The following is a 22,470-nucleotide window of genomic DNA, read 5'->3' as shown; positions in this document are numbered from 1 at the left end:
ATGAGTGAGTGAAGGACATAGAGAGGCCAGAAGTGTTAATTTAGCTGAAGTTCTCTCTGTAAAGATTCATAAGAAGTGAGGAAAAAATTTCTCATTTAACAGTATACATATAGTAATTTATGATAAAAGTGGAATTTCAAATTAATGGATAATTCAATAAATGTATTAATGTTCTTGGCTAACTTTTGAAAATACAATGAAATCCTACAGTGTTGTAGATTTCATAAAATCAGTTTGTTTTCTATATATATTATACAACAATAAAAAGTCTTTTATAAAAGTATGATATGAGCTCATTTTATTTAAAATATACATATGTATACAAATACATATATGTGTGAATATGGAAAGACATACACCAAAATATTAGCAGTCATTATCTCTGAGTAATGGAAATACAAGTCATTTACCTTTTTTTGTTTATTTGTTTATAGTGATTATGTCTTATTACTCAGCTAAAGAGTAAAATTATTTTTCCGTAAGTGTTATGTAGTCAGTTGCTATACTCTTATAGTCTGAATTAAACTGATAGAAACAACATTTTAACACTTATAAAAACTATTTAGGCATATCTTAAACCCCAAAATGCTCAAAACACAGGTATAGATGGGCATACTTTTTCTGATACTAGTTAAAATAGCTTTCTTTAATAGTATATAACAATACAAAATTGGGAGGCTGCAATCATTAATTATTTATTATTCCATCTTATACATGATATATATGGCATGTGGTTTGAGATTGTCTATTTTTTAGATTAATTTATTCAAATAAACAAATATAACAATGGTGGTGAAGTAAAATTACCAATGTTATTTGTTATCTTCAAAGAAGAAAATTTGAAATCACCCTAACATTTTAGATTGCTTATTTATAAAGTGTATTTATTTATGTAGCAAATATTTTATTAGTGCCATGTAACAATATATTCCTATATGCCCAACTTACTAAACTTTCAGTTAAAGGAAGAAAAGTTTAGGTAATTCAGTGTTCAAAGACATAATTTCTTTCTATGGTCTTTTACTTCATGAACATGGAAATTCTTTCTAATTCAGCAAAATGTACTAGGTATTTATTCTGTGTGACTTTACTAGATAATATTAAATTCAATAAGATAGAAATATTATTATGAAATGTGAGTTAACATTCCTATTAATTGAAACTCTCGTTAAACATTAAAGATCCTTCATTTTACATTATGAAAATAAAGTTCTAACAATGAAGTAGTTGCATTTATTAGATCCAGATGCTGTTTTTATTTTCAAGGAAAGGAATACTTTCTTAAATCACTGTACTTTAACTGAAATAAAGTAAGTTTAGCATGTAAGAATATATTGTTACGTGGTCATTGATAAAATAATTGCTATGTAAGCCATTTATTGTTACATCAGCAATGAAGGGGTAGGAATTTTTTTTTTTTTAATTTGGAGATAAATACATTTATCCGATTTTTGTTTGGAGACCATTGTTATATTGGCTTATTTTCAAGAGAAGATAATAATAATACTGCTCTACAGATTTTTTGAGAACAGAGTCTGTCATTTTCTCAACTTATGTATGATCTTTTCACAAGTATATAGAAAATGTTTCTTGATAAAAATAGAATTAGGTAATTATAAATAAAAAGTTTTGTAGAATATAACATGTTATATGTTAACCATAAGTAAAGTAACATTAAAATCTTGTTATAACATGGTTGTCTGGGTCCAAATCAAGGAAGGCCTGTATTGACAGACTGATTAGATCATGCTGCACCAGCTTGCAGTATAGGTGAGGAAGGTATGGGGATTAGAAAGGAAAATAAAAAGTGAGAATAATTTGGAGCTATCACTAAAACATTAAGGTGTTTGTAGATACTGAAAGTGTGATGGCTAAGGATTTCTTAAGGTTGTTTCATGATATTTTTTTTTCATTTGTATCCACTTCTGCGATTGTTGTAAAACTACTTTTTTTTCTAGACAGTAGATATTCTTATCTTAGATTTTGCCATAATTAGTTATGTATAACCTAAATATTAGAATTTTCTATAAAGTAACTTTTACCTTTCTGCCTCTATTTAGGCATAATGGCTACTACTTGGGATTTGTATGATTCTTATAATGCTCTGGAACTTTCATCTGTACCAGTAAAACAATCTATAATTGATTCAAGTAGTAAAGGAAACGTGCCTTCTAAAGATCGGGACCAAAGAGGGCCAGGAAGTACTACAGACAAAAGTAAAATTTCATTTATTTCATTTTTTTTTTAATGCAGTTTTCACATAACATTTTAAATAAATGTTTTTTTAGCAGTTACAGTATTTTCTTTCAATGGAACATGAAAAATATTTTTGTGTCTATATTCATGAGAGATTTGTTAAGAATTTTTGTGTCTATATTTTTGAAGGATATTGGTCTGTATTTTGTTTTGTACTTTGTCTCGTTTTAGAATACTAACTTCATAAATTGAACTAGAAAGTTTTCCTTCCCTCTCTATTTTCTGGAAGAAAATATGTAGAATTCGTGTTAATTCTTTAAATGTCTGGTAGAATTCTCCAGCAAAATCATCTGTGCCTGGAGATTTTTTTTTGCAAGGGGATAGTTTTTACAATTACAAATTCAATTTCCTTAAATTTTAAAATGTGTTGGATAAGTTGTAGTTTGTATTTTTAGAGTAATTGCTTAATTTTATGTAAGTTGTCAAGTTTATGTATGCAAAGTTGTTTGGCGTATTCCTTTATTATCCTTTTGATATCGACAGGGTTCGTATTATCTCCTGTTTCATTCTTGAATTTGGTATTTAGTGTCTTTTCTCTTTTTGTTTTTGTCTGTTTTACTGGAGCTTTGTTAATTTTATTGATCTTCTCAAAGAACCAGCTGTCCGTTTCACTGATTTTTTTCTAGTTTTCTGTTTCCAATTTCATTGATTTCTCTTCATATCTTTCCTATTTCCTTCCTTCTGATAGCTTTCAGTTTATTTTGCTTTTCATTTTTAGGTTCTTGAATTAGGAGCTTATATTATTGATTTGACACTTTCTCCCTTTTCAAATATACAGTTAGTGCTATAAAATTTTCTCTCAGCACTGTTTTAACTGTCTCCAAAATTTTAATATGTTATGTTTTTATTTTCGTGAAATTAAATATTTTTTTAAGATTTCCCTTAAGACTTCCTCTTTGACACACAGATTATTTAGAGGGTATTTTATAGATTCTAAGTCTTTAAAGTTGTTCTGTTATCTTTTCATCAGTAATTTCGTTTGATTCTATTGTAATTGGAAGGCACACTATGATTTTTCTTTTTTTAAATGTGTTAAGGTTTGTCTTATAGTCCAGAATATGGTCTATCATGATATACATTCCAAGGGCACTTGAACAAAAGATGTATTTGGCTGCCATTGGGTGGAGTGCTATATAAATGTCAAATCAGATGTTTTTGGTTGGTGTGTTCTTGGGTTCTTTAATATCCTGAGTAATTTCTGTCATTATTACAACGAATTTTAGATTTGTCTGTTTCTCCTTTCAGTTCTATAAGTCTTTTAAAATTAAAAAAAATTCTTTTATTCAATTACAATTGACATTCAATATTATCTTAGTTTAAGCTATACAGCATAGTGGTTAGACATTTATATAACTTATGAAGGAATTCTCCCGATAAGTCTAGTATCCACCTGGCACCAGACATAGCTATTATAATATTATTGACTATATTCCCTATGCTGTACTTTACATCCCTATGACAATTTTGTAATTGCCAAATTGTACTTCTTAATCCCTTCACTTTTTACACTCAACTCCCTAACCCCACTCCCATCTGGCAGACACAGTTTATTCTCTGTTAACTATGAATTTGTTTCTGTTCTGATTGTCTTTTTCTGTCTTTTTTTGTCTGACTTATTTCATTTAGCATGATACCCTCTAGATCCATTTATGTTGTTGCATATGATAAGATTTAATTCTTTTCACACACACACACACACACCACACTTTCATTATCTAATCATCATCTACCAATGAACATTTAGGTTGCTTCCATATCTTAGCTATTATATATGAAATGTCTTTCTTTATCTCTTGTTATAGCCTTTGTTTTAAAGTCTATTTTATCTGATATAAGTATTGCTACTCCGGCTTTTTTTTTCACTTCCATTTGCATGAAATATCTTTCTCTGTATTTTACTTTCAGTCTGTGTGTATTTTGATTTGAAGTGGGTCTCTTAAAGACACTATACATGTGGATCTTTTTTCTTACCCATTCAGCCACAGCATGTCTTTTGATTGGAGCATTTAATCCATTTACATTAAAATGATTATTTATAGACGTTTAGTTATTGCCTTATTGTTATTCACATTTATGTTCTTGCCTCTCTCTTTCTTGTTAAAGAAGTCCCTTTAACATATCTTGTAATACTGGTTTGGCGGCAAAGAACTCCTTTAGTTTTTTTTCTTGTATGGAAAGCTTTTTATCTGTCTTTCAATTCTAAATGACAGTTGTACTGGGTTGAGTAGATCTTGATTGTAGATCCTTGCTTTTGAATATTTTGAATATTTTGTGCCAAGACCTTTTGGCCTACAGAATTTCTGTTGAGAAATCAGGGGATAGTCTCTTCTGGGAGCTTCCTTGTAGGTAAATAACTGCTTTTTTCTTGCTACTTTAAAGATCTTCTCTTTTTGTCTTTAACCTTTGGCATTTTAATTATGATGTGTCTTGGTGTGGGACTCTTTGGGTTCATCTTGTTTGGGACTCTCTGAACTTCCTGGCTAATCTACTGTTGATTCTATCTAATTTTGTCTTCATTTCAGTTATTGTATTCATCATTTCTGACTGGTTCTTTTTTATGGTTTCTATCTCTTTGTGTGCGTTCTCACTGATTTAACCTATTCTTCCTCGAAGTTCATTGAGTATTCTTATAACCAATGTTTTGAACTCTAAAGTAATACATTTTCATGTTTTTAATCCACTTAGGTTTTGATAATTTGTTACAGCATTAATAAAAAATTAACACGGTGGTGTAATAGTCCTATAAAGCAATAATCAGATCAGACCTTCATCTAAAGACTGATAATCTTATTTTAATTGAAATAAAAATGTATAGAGATAAAAATTACCTCATGAGGTTATCTTTGCTTATCTTCTGAAAACTACGTTTTTTGAGTGATTAAGAATTTCAAAATGAGGTAATATATGTATATCTTGCATGTGCTTGGTACATAAAGGATATTCAATGAGTATCTATTGTGGTTGTTGAATACTGGAAGAAAACAAATAGTAATAACAAAATGTCATTTTTAAAATATTTAGAATGCATGAATCATGTAATATTATTTGGATTATTTTATCATTACATCATTTTCTGTATTTTACAGATAGTGAAGCTAGTTCTCTAATGGATATAGAAAATGTAATTCTGGCTAAAATGCATGATGATGAAGAAGACCACTCAGATGCAATATTTAAATCTGAAAAGTTTCATCAGGACTTATTTTTTATGGAACGAGTTCTAATGGAAAATATATTTCAGCCAAAACTTGCAGCTTATCGTCAGCTTCCTGTTTTAAAAGGTATTTTTAAAAATAATCACACTTAAACAAGCTCAAATAATTTTTAAAAATTTAATAGCGTTATTAATTATTTTTAAATGTAACATCTACACTAGGTTATCACTTATTAGAAGATATGTTTATGTAGTTTTCAGCACTAAACAAGAGAGTAGCAGTAGAATTTAGGTTAGAGATTCCATAATAAGAGGTAGTCCCTTATATTCAAAACTTCATAAGCATCTGTGGCTCCTTTGTCCCTGCATTAAATTATTCTTATTCAAACTTCCTTTCTATTGCCCATGATACTTTCCAGGTTCTGGCTTTTATTACCTCTTCCTAATTTTATCGCAGGGTCATTTTTCCTGTTTTCATTGCTAATATCCCATCTCATGTGTTCTCAGAATATTTTGAAGGGTTCTAGAGATTATCTAATTCAACCATTCAATATTTTAATGAAGAAAATGAAGGCTTTAGAAACTTTCTAAGGTTACATAGTCTATGACAAAGCTAGGCATCCAACCAAGGTCTTTTGATCCCATTCCAATTCTCTTTCCATTCTGCCATCCTGGGATGTTGATATATCATAAACATAGGTTTGAACGTGGCATTTAATTGCTAAAAAAAAATCGTCAGTACCTTCTCATTGCCTAGGATAAATTACAAACTTCATATGTATTGTACAAAGATATTTGCAGTCTTGCCACAGACTACTTTATCTCACTGTATTACTTCAGAAACCCTAAAACTTAGCTGTATTAGGCTTACAGAACCCCAAACAGAACCTAAACGTTCCTGCCTTATGTACCTTTAATTAGAATATGCTTGACAGTCAGTCCACCCTTGTACCCATCTCATCTTTGCCTATTGTATTCCCAGCTTTCATGTAAGGGCAAACTCCTTTATGAAATCTTTCTTAATCCTTCAGGTCAAAATTGAATTCATGTATGCCTACAGCAAAAAAATTAGGTTACAAAATAACATGTGTAACAAATAGTTGTAAACTTTTTGCGTACATACATCCAAGAACATAGAAACACTATGTTCTTTCTCTCATATTAGGTTGATATTTAAAATTTTTCATCATATATGTAAACTTTCATCCTATATTTAAAGTTATAAGGTTGAAATTTACTTAATACTATGCATTTCGACATTTTAAAAACAAAACTGTTGGTAGATTACTTCTTTAAATATATCTAAGAAATAGAAATATGATACAAAAATTTTTAATGAGGTAAGATTTACATACAATGAAATATAGATATTTTAACTGCAGTTTGAAATATTTTGAAAATATATAAGCCAGTGTAACTAATACCCTAATCAAAATAGAAAATATATCCATCAATCTCATATGTTTCTTTATGTTGTTTTCCAGTTAAACCTTACCCCCCATAGAAGGCACTGACCTGATTTCTCTCACCATAAATGAATTGTTTTAGTATATCATATAAGTGAGTTCATATAGTAAGCATTTTTTTGTATCTGGCTTCTTTCACTCAACATAATTATTTTGAGATTTATCTAGGTTGATGTGTATATAAGTAATTCACCTTTTTTCCTGAGTATTATTCCATTTTATGAATATACTATAATGATTTATATGGTCATTCACTTGTTGATGGATACCTGGAGTGTTTCCAGTTTTGGGCTATTATGAATAAAGTTTCTATAATCATTTTTGCATGTCTTTTTGTGGACATATGTTTTAATTTCTCTTGGGTAAATACCTAGAAATAGAATTATTGGGTTATTTGGTAAATGTATGTTTAACTTTTTTAGAAACTGCAAAATACCTTTCCAAAGTACTTGTACAATCCCACAGGCAATGTTCAAGAGTACCAGTTTCTCCACATTCTTGATAACACCTGATGTAGGTAATCTTTTTAGTGTCCTAAAAACTAATCATGATGAATACTTGTTCATGTGCTTTCATTTTGTTATTTGTATATCTTCTTTTGTGTAATGTTTGGTCAAGTCCTTTGATTATTTTAAAACTGAGTTGTCTTTTAAAAATCAAGTTATAGGAGCTTATTTTATATATTCTGGATACAAGCTTTTGAAAGATACATTGCGGCTATCATTTCTAACTTTATGGCTTGCTAATATATATGTCTTTTGACAAGCAGAAGTTTTAAATTTTGATGAAGTCTTATCTACCAGCTTTTTCTTTTGCAGTTAATGTTGTCCATGTCCTCTCTAAGAAATCTTTGCTTGCCTCAAGGTTGCAAATATCTTTGTCTTGTTCTTGAACTTAGAATGAAAACATTCAATATTTCATTGTTAAATATGATGTTAGAAGTAGTTTTTTTGTAGATGCCTTTTATTGATTTGAAGAAATTTCCTTCTCTTTCTAGTTTCCTAGACAATTTTAAAGATAAATGGATATTAAATTTTGTCAAAACTCTTTCCTACAACTATTAAAATGATCATACATTTTTTTCTCCTTTAGTCTGTCAATGTGGCCAGTTTCATTGCTTGATTTTCAAATGTTAAAACAAATTGAATTCCTCTGGTTATACCTCACTTGGGTACATTGTGTTATCCTTTTTATGTATGGGCGAATTCAATTTTCTAATATTCTGTTGAGAACTTTTGCAACTGGGTCCATGCAGCATATTTTTTTGTAATTTTCTTTCCCTGTAAAGTCCTTGAAAGGTTTTCTTATCAATGTTAGGATAGACATATAAAATAAGTTTTGGAAGTCTTCTCTCATTCTCTATTTTAAAAATATTATATATTATTTTTCTTTGTTTGATAAAATTTACAAGTGAAATCATCTGGAACTGAGTTTTCTTTATGGGGAGTTTTCAAATTACAAATTTATTTTTTTGACAAATATAGGGTTATTCTATTTCTACTTGTGTCAGTTTTGGTAATTTGTGAGAAATTTACCTATCTTGTTTATGTTGAAATTATTTGCATAAAGCTGTTCATAATATCTTCTCCTTAAATTCCATCTCTTAATATCTGTAGGATTTAGAGTGATATCTTCTATTTCATTCTCAATATTGGTCATTTGTGAATTTTCTCTTCTTTTTTATTAGTCTAGTTGGGCCTTTTTCAATTGCATTAACCTTCAAAAAACATTACCTGGCCTTGACTTTCTCAGTTTTTTGTTTGCTTTTTAAAACACTTCAGTTATTTCCATTTTTACATTTGTGTTTTTCTTCTACATTGTGTTTATTTTTTATGCTTAAGATGTTTATTTATTTTAAAAAATTTAAATTTATTTATTTATTAATTATTATTATTTTTTTTTATGGTGACGAAATCCAGAAGTTTCAACTGTATACTTTAACAGTAAGGTATATATATATTTACACTGTGTGTTCACCTCCCATAGTTAGATTTGTTTCTGCCATATTTAACCTCCTTTACCCTGTCTACCTAGCCCCTTTTTCCTCCTCCTGCCCTCTGGTTACCACGAGTCTATTGTCCATGTCCATGAGTCTCTGTTTGTTTGTCCTGTTCCTTTGTTGCATTTAGGTTTATATCCCACATATAAGTGATATCGTGATTTTCAGCTTTTTCTGTCTGGCTTATTTTGCTTAGTATGATTATTTCAAGGTCCATCCATGTTGTTGCAAATTTTAGTATTTCATCTCTTCTTATGGCTGAGTAATATTCCATTGTATATATGTACCACAGCTTCTTTAGCCAATCGTCTCTCGTATGCCGTCTTCTGCTTGAAAAAAGATGCTATGAACATCGGTGTGCAAATATCTTTTTGGATATGAGTTTTCAAGTCTTTGGGGTAAATACCCAGTAGAGGGATTGCTGGATCATATGATAGATCAATTCTTAGTTTTTAGAGGAACCTCTATACTGTTTTCCACAGCGGGTGTACCAATTTTAGTCCCATTAGCTTCTTAAGATAGAAAGTTGGATCACTGATTTCACATCTTTTTTTTTGTCTAATACAGGCATTTAATACCATAAATTTATCTATAAATTTATGCTATTATATATTTATCTATAAATACTGTCTTAGCTGCATCCCGCATATTTTGATATCCTTTGTGTTTAATATTATTCTGTTAATAATAATTTCCTATGTGGGTTTTTCTTTGGCCCATAGTTTAGTTAGAAGTGTGTTGTTTAATTTCTAAGTTTTGAGTAATTTTTTAGCTATCTCTTTTTTATTAAATTCTAATTTAACACTGGTGTGGTGGTCAGAGGATATATTGTATATGATTTCTATCCTTTGAAATTTATTGAGATTTTTTATGGCCCAGCATATGGTGAATGTTCTATACTCAAGAAGATTGTGTATTCTGTTATTATTTGATGTGGTATTCTTTAAATGTTAATTATGTCAAATTGGTTAATAGTATTTTTCAAATTTTTTATTTTTATTGAGTTTTTCTTGATCCAGTCTATCATTAATGCGAGAGTAATGTTAAAATCTCTAATTATGATTATTGATTTGTTTATACTTTCCTTTAGGTTTATTAATTTTGCTCTGTATATTTGAGAGCTTTATTTATCAGGTACATTTAAACTTAAAATTGTTCTGTCTATGGATGCTACCCCTTTTTAAAATCATTATTTATACTTTTATCATTAGGAAATGACTAAATTTATTCTGGTAATATTCTTTGTCTTGAATTTTAATTTGTATTATATTAATATAGCCACACTAGCTTTCTTATTGCTATTATTTGTGTGGTAGATATTGTTCCTTTTACTTATAACATTTTTATTTTGTTTAATGTGTATCTGTTGTAAACAATGTATATTTTGTCTTTATTTTTTTACTCAGTCTAGCAATCTCTACTTTTTTGAACTTTTATCTCTGCCTTCTCAACTTAGCTAAATTACTGTATTTTGCTCCACTCACTTCCTGGCACTGTGGTCAAATAATTGTACTAGGCTGAAAGTGAGGTTAACCATGGTGTTCACAGTTGTGCAATGCTTATTGTTTAATGCCTGAAAACAGTTACCTCATGTTTCAATTCCAGTTTTATATTTATTTATGGTAGAAGGGCAAGTCTAATACAATTAATCCATAATGACTGGAAACCTACCATAGCAATGTAGAATCCATCATTGGTCATTTTAAAATAATGAAATAATACTTCTGCTTTTAGTTATAATGTAGAAAATTATGAGACCACAGGACAGGGAGATTATTATGAGACCACAGGACAGGGAGATTAATTGTAGCAGAGTATGATCTTTTGCTTATTTGATAACACATAGTTAAGAGCTCAGAGAGGCTGAGGTGACTAGAATTGGTGAGATAGGGAATCAGATAAGAGGGAGCTATGCAGAGGAAAAACTGCATAAATATGTTATTGAGTCTTTGGCTGAAACAAGAGCTGTGTATGTTAGGGTAAAACTCCAGAAAATAAGTAAAGAACAACCACCAGGGAGTTATAAGATAAACAGTCTCACAGTTCACACAGGACTGGGGGACATTTGAATTCTGACTGGCAATAGGGAGAGACCCTTAACATTAAGGTTAGACTAACCCTAGAGTAAAGGCTAGTCTAGGACCACCCTCCCTCAACAAACAACCCTTTAGGAAAAATCTTAAATAATTAAGATCTGAAAGTATGTTAACTGCTTCCAAAAAAATCTTCACCACAGTATAAAGGAAGAAAACACAATCCAGACTTACAATACTGTAACATTTACAATGTCCAGCATCCAACAAAAAAATTACTAGTCATTTGAAGAAGCAGAAAATTGTGAGCCACATTATGTGAAAAATCAGTTAATAGAAACAGATGAAAAGGTGGCCAAGATTGTGGAAAATCAGATAAGGACTTTTAAAAAGCTGTTATACCTAGAATAGTCAATACAATATTGAAGGAGAAAAACAAAGTTTGAAGATTGGCACTACCCAACTTCAAGATTTATTGTAAAGCTATATTAGTTAAGACAGTGTGGTTATTAGTGAAAGAATAAACACATAGGTTAATGGAACGGAATAAAGAGTTCCCAAATTAATCCACATAAATATAGTCGATTGATCTTTGACAAAAGTGGAAAGGCAATACAATAAGGTAAAGATAATCTTTTCAACAGATAGTACTGGAAGAATTGGACATTTACAGGCAAAATAAAGAATTTAGACACAGACCTTATACTCATCACAGAAATTAACTAAAAATAGATTATAGATTCAATGTAAAATGCAAAACTATACAACTTCCAGAAGACAACACAAGACAGATCTAGATGACCTTGAGTATGGTGACGGATTTTTTGATTTACCACCAAAGGTATGATCCATTGAAAGAAATAATTATTAAGTTGTACTTCATTAAAAACAAAAAAACAAAAAACAAACAAAAAACTGCTTCATGAGAGATATTTTCAAGAAAATGAGAAGTCAAGTCATAGACTGGAGAAAATATTTGCAAAAGACATATCTGATAAAGGACTCTTATCCAAAATATTCAAAATCTCTTAAAACTGAACAATAAGAAAACAGTGTGATTTAAAAATGGCTAAAAATCTTAACAGGCACTTCACCAAAGAAATATACAGATGGCGAATAACTATATAAGAAGATGCTCAATATCATATGTTATTAGGAAATTGCACATTAAAACATCAATGAGACACCACTAGCACTTGTTAGAATGCCCAAAATCCAAATACTGAAACTATCAAATGCTGACAAGGATGTGGAGTATCAAGAATTCTCATTCAATGCTGGTGAGAATGCACAATGGTTCTTGCAGCTTTGGCAGATAGTTTAGCAGTTTCATACAAAACTAAATATACTGTTACCATATGGTCCATAATAGTACTCCTTGGAATTTACCCAAAGGAGCTGAATAATTATATCCACACAAAACCTGCACACAGATGTTTATTAACAACTTTATTGATAATTGCTAAAACTTTGAAGCAACTAAGCTGCCTTTTAGTAGGTGAGTGAATAAACAAATTGTGGTATATATAGACAATGGAATATTATCCAGTACTGTAAAGAAATGAGTTATTAAACCATGAATGGACACAGAGAAAACTTAAGTATATATTACTAAGCAAAAGAAGCCAATTTGAAAAGACTACATAATGTATGTTTCCAACTGCATGACAGTCTGGAAAAGGCAAAAGTGTGGAGACAAGAAAAAGATCAGTGGTTATCAGAGATTAGAGAGTTAGGAAGAATGAATAGGCAATAGCAATAAAACTATTCTGTGTGATACTATAATGTTTAAATACATAGAATGTACATCACCAAAAGTGACCCCTAAGTCTACGGCCATGCCACCCTGAACAAGCCTGATCCTGTCTGATCTCGGAAGCTGAGCAGGGTCGGGCCTGGTTAGTACTTGGATGGGAAACTGCTTAGGAAGACCAGGTGCTGTAGGCATAAAAAATATAAAATAAGGGAGTGTAAACTGAGAAGGTCCTTGCAATCTGTAAGATCAATCAAAAGTTGCCTCGCCTAAAAAAAAATCATTATTGCCCAAAGTCCATAGTTCACATTATTCATAATGTGAACTATGGACTTTGGGCAATAATGATTTGTCAATGTAGCTTCATTGACTGTAACAAAGGTACCACTAGTGCAGAATGTTGATTTTAGGGAAGGCTGTGCATATATCTGAGTTTTAGTATACTTTGCAGTGAACCTAAAACTGCTCTAAAAATAGTCTATTAAAGAAAAAGCTATTTAAAATATGCTTAAGTATTTAAAGGAAAATAAGAATATGAGAAAAGTAATGAAAGCTATGTGTAAAACCAAAAGAAATTTCTAGAGCTGAAAAATATCATACTTGAAATAAAAAATTCACTGGATGGGCTTAAGTATACTGAAAACGACAGGTCAGTGAACTTGAAGACAAAGCAATAGGAACATTCTAAACTGAAGTACAGAGGGAAATAAAGCTAAAAGAAATAGAGGCTCAGTGATCTGCGTCTCAAGATCAGTCATGTGATTTAACATACATATAATTGAAATTGTAGTAGAGTAGAAAAGAGAGGAGGAGCAGAAAAATATTTGAAGAAAGAGTAGCTAAAAATTTTCCATACTTGAAAAATCTTTAAGCCAACAATTACAAGAAGCTTGATGAAACTAAAGCAAGATAAACACAGTAAAAAACACATTGAGAAATATTGTAAGTAGTATGTCAAAAAATCTTAAAAGTTGCCAGGAAAAAAGACATTACATTCAGGGAAGAAAGCAAATAATGCCCTTATTTCTCAATAGAATCCAGAAGAAAATGCAATGACATTTTTACTCTGCTGAAAAATTCTACACCTATACAAAATATTTTCCAAAATTCAATGTGAAATAAAAACATGTTCAGACAATCAAAAGCTGAGAGAATTTGTTTCCAGCAGACCAGCATTGCAAGACATATTAAAGGAAGTTCTTCAGGCTGATGGAAAATAATAATAGAAATTAGGATCTACACAGAGGAATGAAGAGTGCTAGAAATGGAAAGTGTGAGTAAAAGTAAGAGACATTTCCCACCATTTTAAATTTCTTTAAAGATAATTAAATTGACAAGATGGTTCTAAATTTTATATGGCAAAGCAAAGGACCTAGAATAACCAAGTCAATTTTGAAAAAGAATGAAGCTGAAGGACTTACCCTCCCTGATTACAAATGACTTACTATAAAGCTACGGTAATCAAGGCAGTGTGGTATTTGTCTAAGAATAGACATAACAGAATAGTAGGTCCTGAAATAATCACAGATCTATATGATCAATTGATTTTTGACAAACATGCTGAGGTGATTCAGTAGAAAAAGGCTGATTTTAAATAAATGGTGCTGAAACAATTTGGATAATGGATTCTGGGGTGACAGACTCCAAGGAGTAGCACGTAATCGCCAAGAAAATGTAGGCATGTGTACTATAATGGACAAAGCAGTAACCTGCATAATCTGATTTGCAGAGGTCTGTGGCATTGGCTATTTGATCATGATATCCTTAGAAGATAAATAGGCAGGTGGTATATTAGTTTGCTAAGGCTGCCATAACAAAATACCACAAATTGGGTGGCTTAAACAACAGAAATTTACTTTCTCACAGTTCTGGAAACAGGAAGTCTTAGATCAAGGTTCCAGTAGGTTTGGTTTCTTCTGAGACCTCTCTCCTTGGCTTGTGTATGATCACCCTCTTAGTGCCTCTTTACGTGGTCTTTTCTGTCTGTTTGTGCATACATTGTGTTTCTCAGTATGTCTAAGTTTCCTCTTCTTATAAGGATACCTGTCATATTAGATTAGGACCCATATTAATGGCCTTATATTAATTTTATCACCTCTTTAAAGTTCTTGTCTCCAAATACCATTACATTTTGAGGTACTGGAGGTTAGGGTTTCAGTATATGAATTTTGGGAAGACATAACTCATCCTGTAACAGGCAGTCTCTTTCTAAATTTTCACTTGATCTGTGTGAGCGAAACAGTTCTAGGTCAAGTGAACAAAAGTGTAACTTGAAATACCAACATAAGTCATACCCCCTTAACCAGTTCTTAGACTTGAGCCAGAACTATAGACCCAGAACTTCTTGAATGAAATCTGGGTCCATTTGAGAAGTTATCTCAATTCACTGCCAAAAATATACACTGTTAATATTTTCCCCAAAGGTCCCAAAGCAAAGTTACTTTGCTTTGGGGAAAAGGAAATAATCAGAAATTTTAGGGATTACTGGACACTGGCTCTAAATTGACTCTAACTCCAGGAGACCCAAAACATCACTGTGGTCCACTAGTCAGAGAGTAAGGACTTATAGAGGTCAGGTAATCAACGAAGTTTTCGCTCAGATCCATCTCACAGTGGGTCACTGAACCCCTCCTGTGGTTATTTACCCTGTTCTAGAATGTATTCTTGGAAGAGAAATAATCCAGCAACTGGCATAATTCCCACATTTGATCCTTGACCTGTGGAGTGAGTGTTATTATGGGAGGAAAGGGCTCAGCAGAAGCCACTAGAGCTGCCTTTACCTATGAAAATAGTAAATCAAAGCAGTACACATTTCTTGAGGGAATTTGGAGATTAATTCTATCGTCAAGGACTTGAAAAATTCAGGAGTCTTGATCTCACTACATCTCCGATTTAACTAATCTATTTGGCTTGCATAGAAAATACATGAATCTTGGAGAATAACTGGATTATTGTAAACTTAACCATGTGGTGACGCCAATTGCAGCTGCTGTTCCAGATGGGGTTTCATTGCCTGAGCAAATTAATATGTTCTCTGGTAACTGGTGTGTAGCTATTGATATGGTGATTTTTTTTTTTTTTTTTTTTTTAAAATTTGTTTGTAAATTTAATACTTGTTGGTAAAAACCACCAAAGCCATTTGCTTTCTGCTGTCCAGGCCAATAATACACCTTCACTGTCCCACCTCAGGGGTATATCAACTCTTTGGCTTTATGTCATAATTTAGTCTGCAGGAAAGTTTCCCTTCAATAAGACATCTCACTGGTCCATTACATTGATGACGTTATGCTGACTGAACTAGTGAACAAGAAGTAGACTTATTGGTAAGACATTTGCATGTCAGAGGATGAGTAATAAATCTGACAAAATTTCAGGGGCCTCATTGAAATTTCCACTGGTCTAATTGTGTGGATTATGTCAAAATACACCTTCTAAAATGAAGAATAAGTTGTTGTATCTGGCCTCTCTTACAACCAAAAAAGAGGCACAATGCCTGGTGGACCTCTTTGCATTTTGGAGGTAACATATTTCTGTTGCATTTGTTGCATGACTTAACAAGCTACTAGCTTAGAGTGAGGCCCATAACAACAGAAGAATCTGCAACAGGTCCAGGCAGCTATTCAGAGTGTCCTGTCACTTGGGCCGTATGAACCAGCAGATCTAATGGTGCTGGAAGTGTCAGTGGTAGATAGAGATGGTGTTTGGACCCTTTGACAGGTATAGGTATAGAAGACAACAATCTTTTTATTTGGTTTGATTTTAGAACCGGAACCTGAAGAGCCTGAAGACTTTTTAGAAGGTGAAATACTTGAAGAGGTAGAAGAAGAGGTTAAGAAGGAAGAAGAAGAAGAAATAGAAATAGGTGCAGAACAATCAACAATACCAGCCAATTTGGAACGACTTTGGTCCTTCTCCTGTGACTTAACCAAAGGCCTTAATGTGAGCAGCCTTTCCTGGAATAAAATAAATCCAGTAAGTTATTGAATATTTCTAGCACTTAAGGGCACTTGTCAAGTACTAATGAAGATTTTTACAATTGACAATTCTATTTCTAGCATTAGGGCAATTGTCAAGTACTAATGCAGATTTTTTTTTCTCCGATATTAGGCAAGGTATTTAAATTGACATAACTCCCAATTTTAAAATGCCTCTAAAACAAATTCATGTTTCTAAAAGGGGAAAATGCAAAGAGAAAAATGTTTTTCTCCTTTAATATAAAAACACTATTTTTATTTTAGGAGATGTACTTGGGACATGACATACCCTGACTCCATATCAGATATTGACAAGTGAACTAGAAGATAGTATATAATTGACTTATTTTAAAATATATTGAACTCATGTACCCAATTTTGTATTCTCCTTAAATTAATTATATTCAGAAGTATGTATTTCATTCAATGACCCTACAAATGTGCAAAAATAATTTTGAAATTTTTAAAAATATTATTACCACTACTAATAGATAATACATAAATAGCACTTACTATGTACCGGGCACTATTATAAGCGTTTTACTTGTATTAACACAAAAACTCTATGAGTTAGGTATTAACTTCCCCATTATGTTGATGAGGAAACTGAAGCTCAGAAAGGATAAATAACAAGCCCAAAGTTACACAACTGGTAAGTGCAACAGCTAGAATTTAAACCCAGACATCTGCCTCCAGGTTTCTTGCTCTTAACTATTGCACTGCTAAAAATCATCTTGGCACAAATTAGCTGAATCATCAAACTGAGAGAAGGTATGTTTGCTTGTAAAAAAGAGATGATTATAGAGTAATGAGGTTTATTTTCTCCTGGGGTTTATAAATTGTTTCTGAAAACAATTTATATCAACTAGTGATTCCCAAAAAGTGTTGTGTAATAGCAGTATCTTTGGAATAAATATTTAGTGTATTTTTAAAGTGGTCAAAACTAACTTGTTTCTTTAGACTATATTGAATATATGTTTAAGAATTAGCCTTATTATTTAATTGCTACACCTTATAAGATACTCTGTGCAAACATGATAGTTATGATTATTAAAAAGCAGAAGACCTGTAATTGTTGTTGAAACCTAAATAACACATTATTTAAATTATATTTATTATTTTTTAATAAAATAAAATACTTTATAGATTTTTCTTTGTAAAACTATATTTGAAAACATCTTGTAGATAAGTGAGATTTAATAAATCAATAACTAATAAATAGATGAATCATATTTAGAAACTGAATATACTAGTATTTAAAAAATTAATATGTTGCCATTGAGATTAAAATTAAATGCTTGCGAATGAAGCTAAAAATATATGACAGATGGCATCTATCATATTTATTAATTTATTCTATAAATATTTATTGAACATTTCCTCTGTGCCAGGAACTTTGTTAAGGCACTGGGAATACAGTAGTAATTTAGTCATTCATAAACCCTGCCCACATAATAGTTATCTATATACTTTAATAAGGAAAATAAATAGTGCTGCGGGAGCACATGAGAGAGGCTCATGCTTCTTAGAGGAAGTGGTGCCTATGCCGCGTCTAGAAAAGATGAATAACAATTTGTCAATGCAGAGTATAAAGGGTGGTGGTAAAGAGTGTTTTAAGGCAGAGGGAATTGATGAGAGATGATGTTAGCTTGAAAGTAAGATGATGGCAAGAAAATATAATAATATATTTTCTATAAAGGTATTCTGATTACAAAGAAGAGGTTGTTTGGTCAATCATTATACGCTTGTCTATATGTACTTATATAAGCATTTCTTTAAATGACTTCCTGTATTAGTGAGCTCAATCTGCCATAACGAGATACTATAGACCAGGTGGCTTAAACAACAGATTTTTATTTTCTAATAGTTCTGGAGTTTGGGAAGTGAAGGGTCAAGGTGCCAGTTGATTTGATTCTTGGTGAGGGCTCTCCTCCTGGTTTGCAGATGGCTGCCTTTTTTGCTATGTCCTCACATGGTAGAGAGAGAGAGCTCTGGTGTCTCTTCTGCTCTTTATAAGGCCACTGATCCTATTGGATTAGGTTCCCACCCTATGACCTCATTCAACTTCAATTAACCCCTAAAAACCCTATCCTCAAATATAATCACATTGGAGATTAGGACTTAAATGTTTGAATTATGGGGAGTAGACACAATTCAATCCATGGCACCTGTCTTTAATTAAAATGTCTTCTATTTTACATTTAAAATGATTAGGTCATTTTCAAAAACCTGTAAGATATTACAATGTAATAATACAATCTTGGAAGATTATCTTAATATTTAAAAAAAGTGTTAGCAATTAGTTCTTTTTGGGTACTTATTCTTTAATCTGAAAATGTGATTATTATTATAATTGCTTAGAAAGATGGAGCTATAGAGCAAAAATAGATGGTATACTGGTTTTTTTTCTCTCAATTGAAATGTTATCATAATTTTTAACAGTTCATCAATATGCATCTTTATTCATTTGCCAATATTTGTATGCCATCTTTTCTTATTTTAAATGTATTTTTCTGGTTTTCAGGACCTTTTGGCTGTTGGTTATGGGCACTTTGGATTTAAAGAGCAAAAAAAAGGATTGGCTTGCTGCTGGTCAATAAAGAATCCCATGGTAACCGAAACAGGAATAAGACATTTAATTAAATGTTGGCATAATTCTTATAAAGTGGATAGTTGTGTGTAATAATTAAAGTCAAGAAAAGTTTTTCAAGCAAGATTTTATTTCCTTTGGTTTAAGTAAGGACAATTAAAATTTGTTCTTGTTGCTATGGGATAAAGAAATTCATTCAATAAATATTTTTTGAGCATCTACGATGTGCTGTTAGATCTGATGATCCAGAGCTAAACCAGTATTGTTTGTCATGGCTAATTATAAAGAAGAATGGATTTGCAAATGAAAATCCTTTGGAAATTATATGTTTCATTTTATATTGGATTGTTTCTTAATATATGAATAACTTTATCACCTTATAAGATAGATTTCTGCCATCCTCAGTAGATATAAAATAGATTAATATGAACCTCTTATTGCCATGGATTTTTCAGAGGAAATGAATACGAGTCAGTCATGTTTTTTGTTTTTGTTTTTGTTTTTTGCTCAGTAGCCCTAGTCAATTTGTTATTTTATTGCTTTACATTTAGTTTTAATTCACAACTGAAATGTAAAGTGGAAAACTTAGAAAGGGATCAGAAGAGCACATAAAAATAGAGTTTTTATAAATAATCCCAGTCTGTTAGGAAGCTGGGTTTACATAGCATAAAACAAAGAAAGAAGCAGTTTTAAACATATGGACAAATTGATATAAGATCCATCATCAGCAGGTTATCTTCTTATCCTTGTAGGGTGTAAAAACAAGAAAGAATTTGTATTAGACATGGAAACAAAGCAAAACAGCAACACTTGACAGAGTTGTAGAAAAGAATACCTTAGAGAGTTTTAGAGCTTCTTCTATTGTTTAGAAGTGATTGGATAATCCCAAAATCTGAAATAGATACTGGAAGATAGGAATATATGCTAGATAATTTAGAATTCATTATTTTTTTAAGAAGGCAAACCTGTGATGGTTATATAAATCCTGATGAAAGATTATCAAAACATGATAATTATTGTAAAAGCCCATCTTGTATTTCTTAAACTTATTGAGCTCTGAGGTTTCATCAAAGTAAAGGTTTTGTTCTCATCTTTATTGGAAGTTAGAAGAGAGAGGTAACCGAACATAGACTAATTCCTCTCACATCCCTAATGCCACACTAAATTTCAGTCATCATCATACCCTACTTTCCTGTGGTCTACAAAACCAAGTTTAAAATGTAATGTAATTATTTTTTAATTCAGTGGCCAGAACGTATTTATCAGAGTCCATATGGAGTTACTGCTGTGGATTTTTCAATTGGAGCACCTAATCTTTTAGCAGTTGGCTATTACAATGGCACCATTGCAGTTTATAATGTACAAAGCAACAGTAATGTTCCAGTTCTGGATAGTAGGTAAGAATCTGTTACAAATGGGTATAAATCCATTATATCTAATATAAACATATTATACATGCTTTTTTAGGGAGAACTGAAAATTTAATGTTATTTGGTTTTGAGGGAATGTTTATGTTGTTAGTGAGAGTGATGCTATTATTTTTCTAACATTTAATAATTCCTCATCCTGCCTCTCCAATTGGAATGCTCTGTCCTAATACCTCCTTCATCTCCTTCTCTGCCTTCCTCACTGACAAACTTCCTTTGGCTTGACAGTTTATGCTTACTCTTTTTAAAAATTTATTTTTCCCCAGCTTTATTGAAGTATAACTGAGAAAAATGTATATATTTAGGTTGTACAATGTGATATTTAAAGGTGTAGAATGTGATGATTAAATATATGTGTACATTGTGAAATGATTTCTACAATCGAATTACCTAAAACATCCATCACCTCACAGTTACCTTTTTTTGTGTGGTAAGAACACTTAAGGTCTACTTTCTCAGCAAATTTCAAGTATACAATACAGTATTATTAACTATAATCTCCATGCTATACATTAGATCTCCAGAACTTACTCATAACTGAAAGTTCATCGCCTTAATTGTTTCAATTTCACCTCCTCCAGAAAAAATTCCCATTTCTTTCTTTTATTCATCTTATACATACCTTTATCACAGCATGTTTCATGATATATATAAATTGTTTACATATATGTATATATGTACACATATATACATATGTATGTATGTGTGTGTGTGTGTGTGTGTGTGTGTGTGTGTGTGTATCTTCCTGAAGAAGCTGTAAGCTTTTTGAGGGCAAGGATTAAATCTTACTTGCCTTTGTATCTTTAGTAGGTCAGGTAATATCAGATTTATTAGCAGGATTACAGTGTTTCATTAAGAATGAATGAATAAATGGATGAGTCATATTGAGAAAATAAAAAAATTAAAGGAGAAAGATATTGAATATGCTAGTTTTCTGTCATAGACTAGATAACAATGGGGCAAAAATGAGGTGGCATACTGATATTTGTGTTGGAATAAATAGCTAGAACTGGATGGAAATAGGCATTAAAGCAGGGGTTATTAAACTTCGAAATTGTCTGTATAGTTTTGTAAGTGTGGGCCTTTCTGCTTATTTCCAGGAAGGTCTATAATGTTTACCAAATAATCAAAGATATTTATGATTTTAAAAAGATTCAGAACTATTGTTTTCGAGAGTTTGCATAAAAATATCAAGGAAGTCAGTACTAGGAACAGAGCAGCCCATGAATCTGTTAGGAAAATAGTAACCTCAGTGATTTTAAAATCCACTGATAAAATTCATTGAGAAGTGAATAAAATTTAAACAAGTTTTAACTAGGAAAAAGTAAATGAATAGAATAAGTGAAATAGATTTTGAAAAGAAAGGAAATATTTGCTCTTGTATTCCTATTGTGACACCTAGTGTAATTAAAGGCAGTAAAAAATTTTTTAATAAGAAATGAGAAAAATAGCAGTGACTATTAAGTGAAAAAATGATTTTTTTGGTTTTTCAAAATATTTAAAGTCCAGTTTTGAAAAATAAAAGCATCATTCTGTAAGTAGCTTATGCTGCTATACAGAGCTACCTTTATCACTTAAACTCAAAGTTCTTTTAAAAAAATTATTATAATGATTCTATATTTAGTAACTTTCCCTGTTACAGTGAATCACCTCAAAAACATTTGGGACCTGTATGGCAACTACAGTGGATAGAACAAGATCGAGGAACAACAGGTGACGACAAAAGAGAAATACTAGTTTCTATATCAGCAGATGGAAGAATCTCCAAATGGGTTATACGGAAAGGACTAGACTGTCATGGTAAAAAATATATACATA

The 22,470-nt window shown here is 31.3% G+C and overlaps 1 protein-coding gene and 1 pseudogene across 1 annotated transcript in view; both read left to right on the top strand.

Annotated features, from left to right (window-relative positions):
• Positions 1-22,470, top strand: part of WDR78 (WD repeat domain 78) — an 83,623-nt gene that overhangs the window by 45,009 nt on the left and 16,144 nt on the right. The window contains 6 exon segments of the mRNA XM_015595100.2: positions 2,061-2,216; positions 5,343-5,537; positions 16,425-16,633; positions 19,160-19,246; positions 20,471-20,622; positions 22,295-22,452. Coding sequence (XP_015450586.1) covers positions 2,061-2,216; positions 5,343-5,537; positions 16,425-16,633; positions 19,160-19,246; positions 20,471-20,622; positions 22,295-22,452 — 957 coding nt within the window.
• Positions 12,737-12,855, top strand: LOC112485825 (annotated as a pseudogene).

Source organism: Pteropus alecto, unplaced genomic scaffold (genome assembly GCF_000325575.1).
Source record: "Pteropus alecto unplaced genomic scaffold, ASM32557v1 scaffold25, whole genome shotgun sequence".
NCBI classification, from domain to species: Eukaryota; Metazoa; Chordata; class Mammalia; order Chiroptera; family Pteropodidae; genus Pteropus; species Pteropus alecto.
This window is presented reverse-complemented; position numbering and strand designations above follow the sequence as displayed.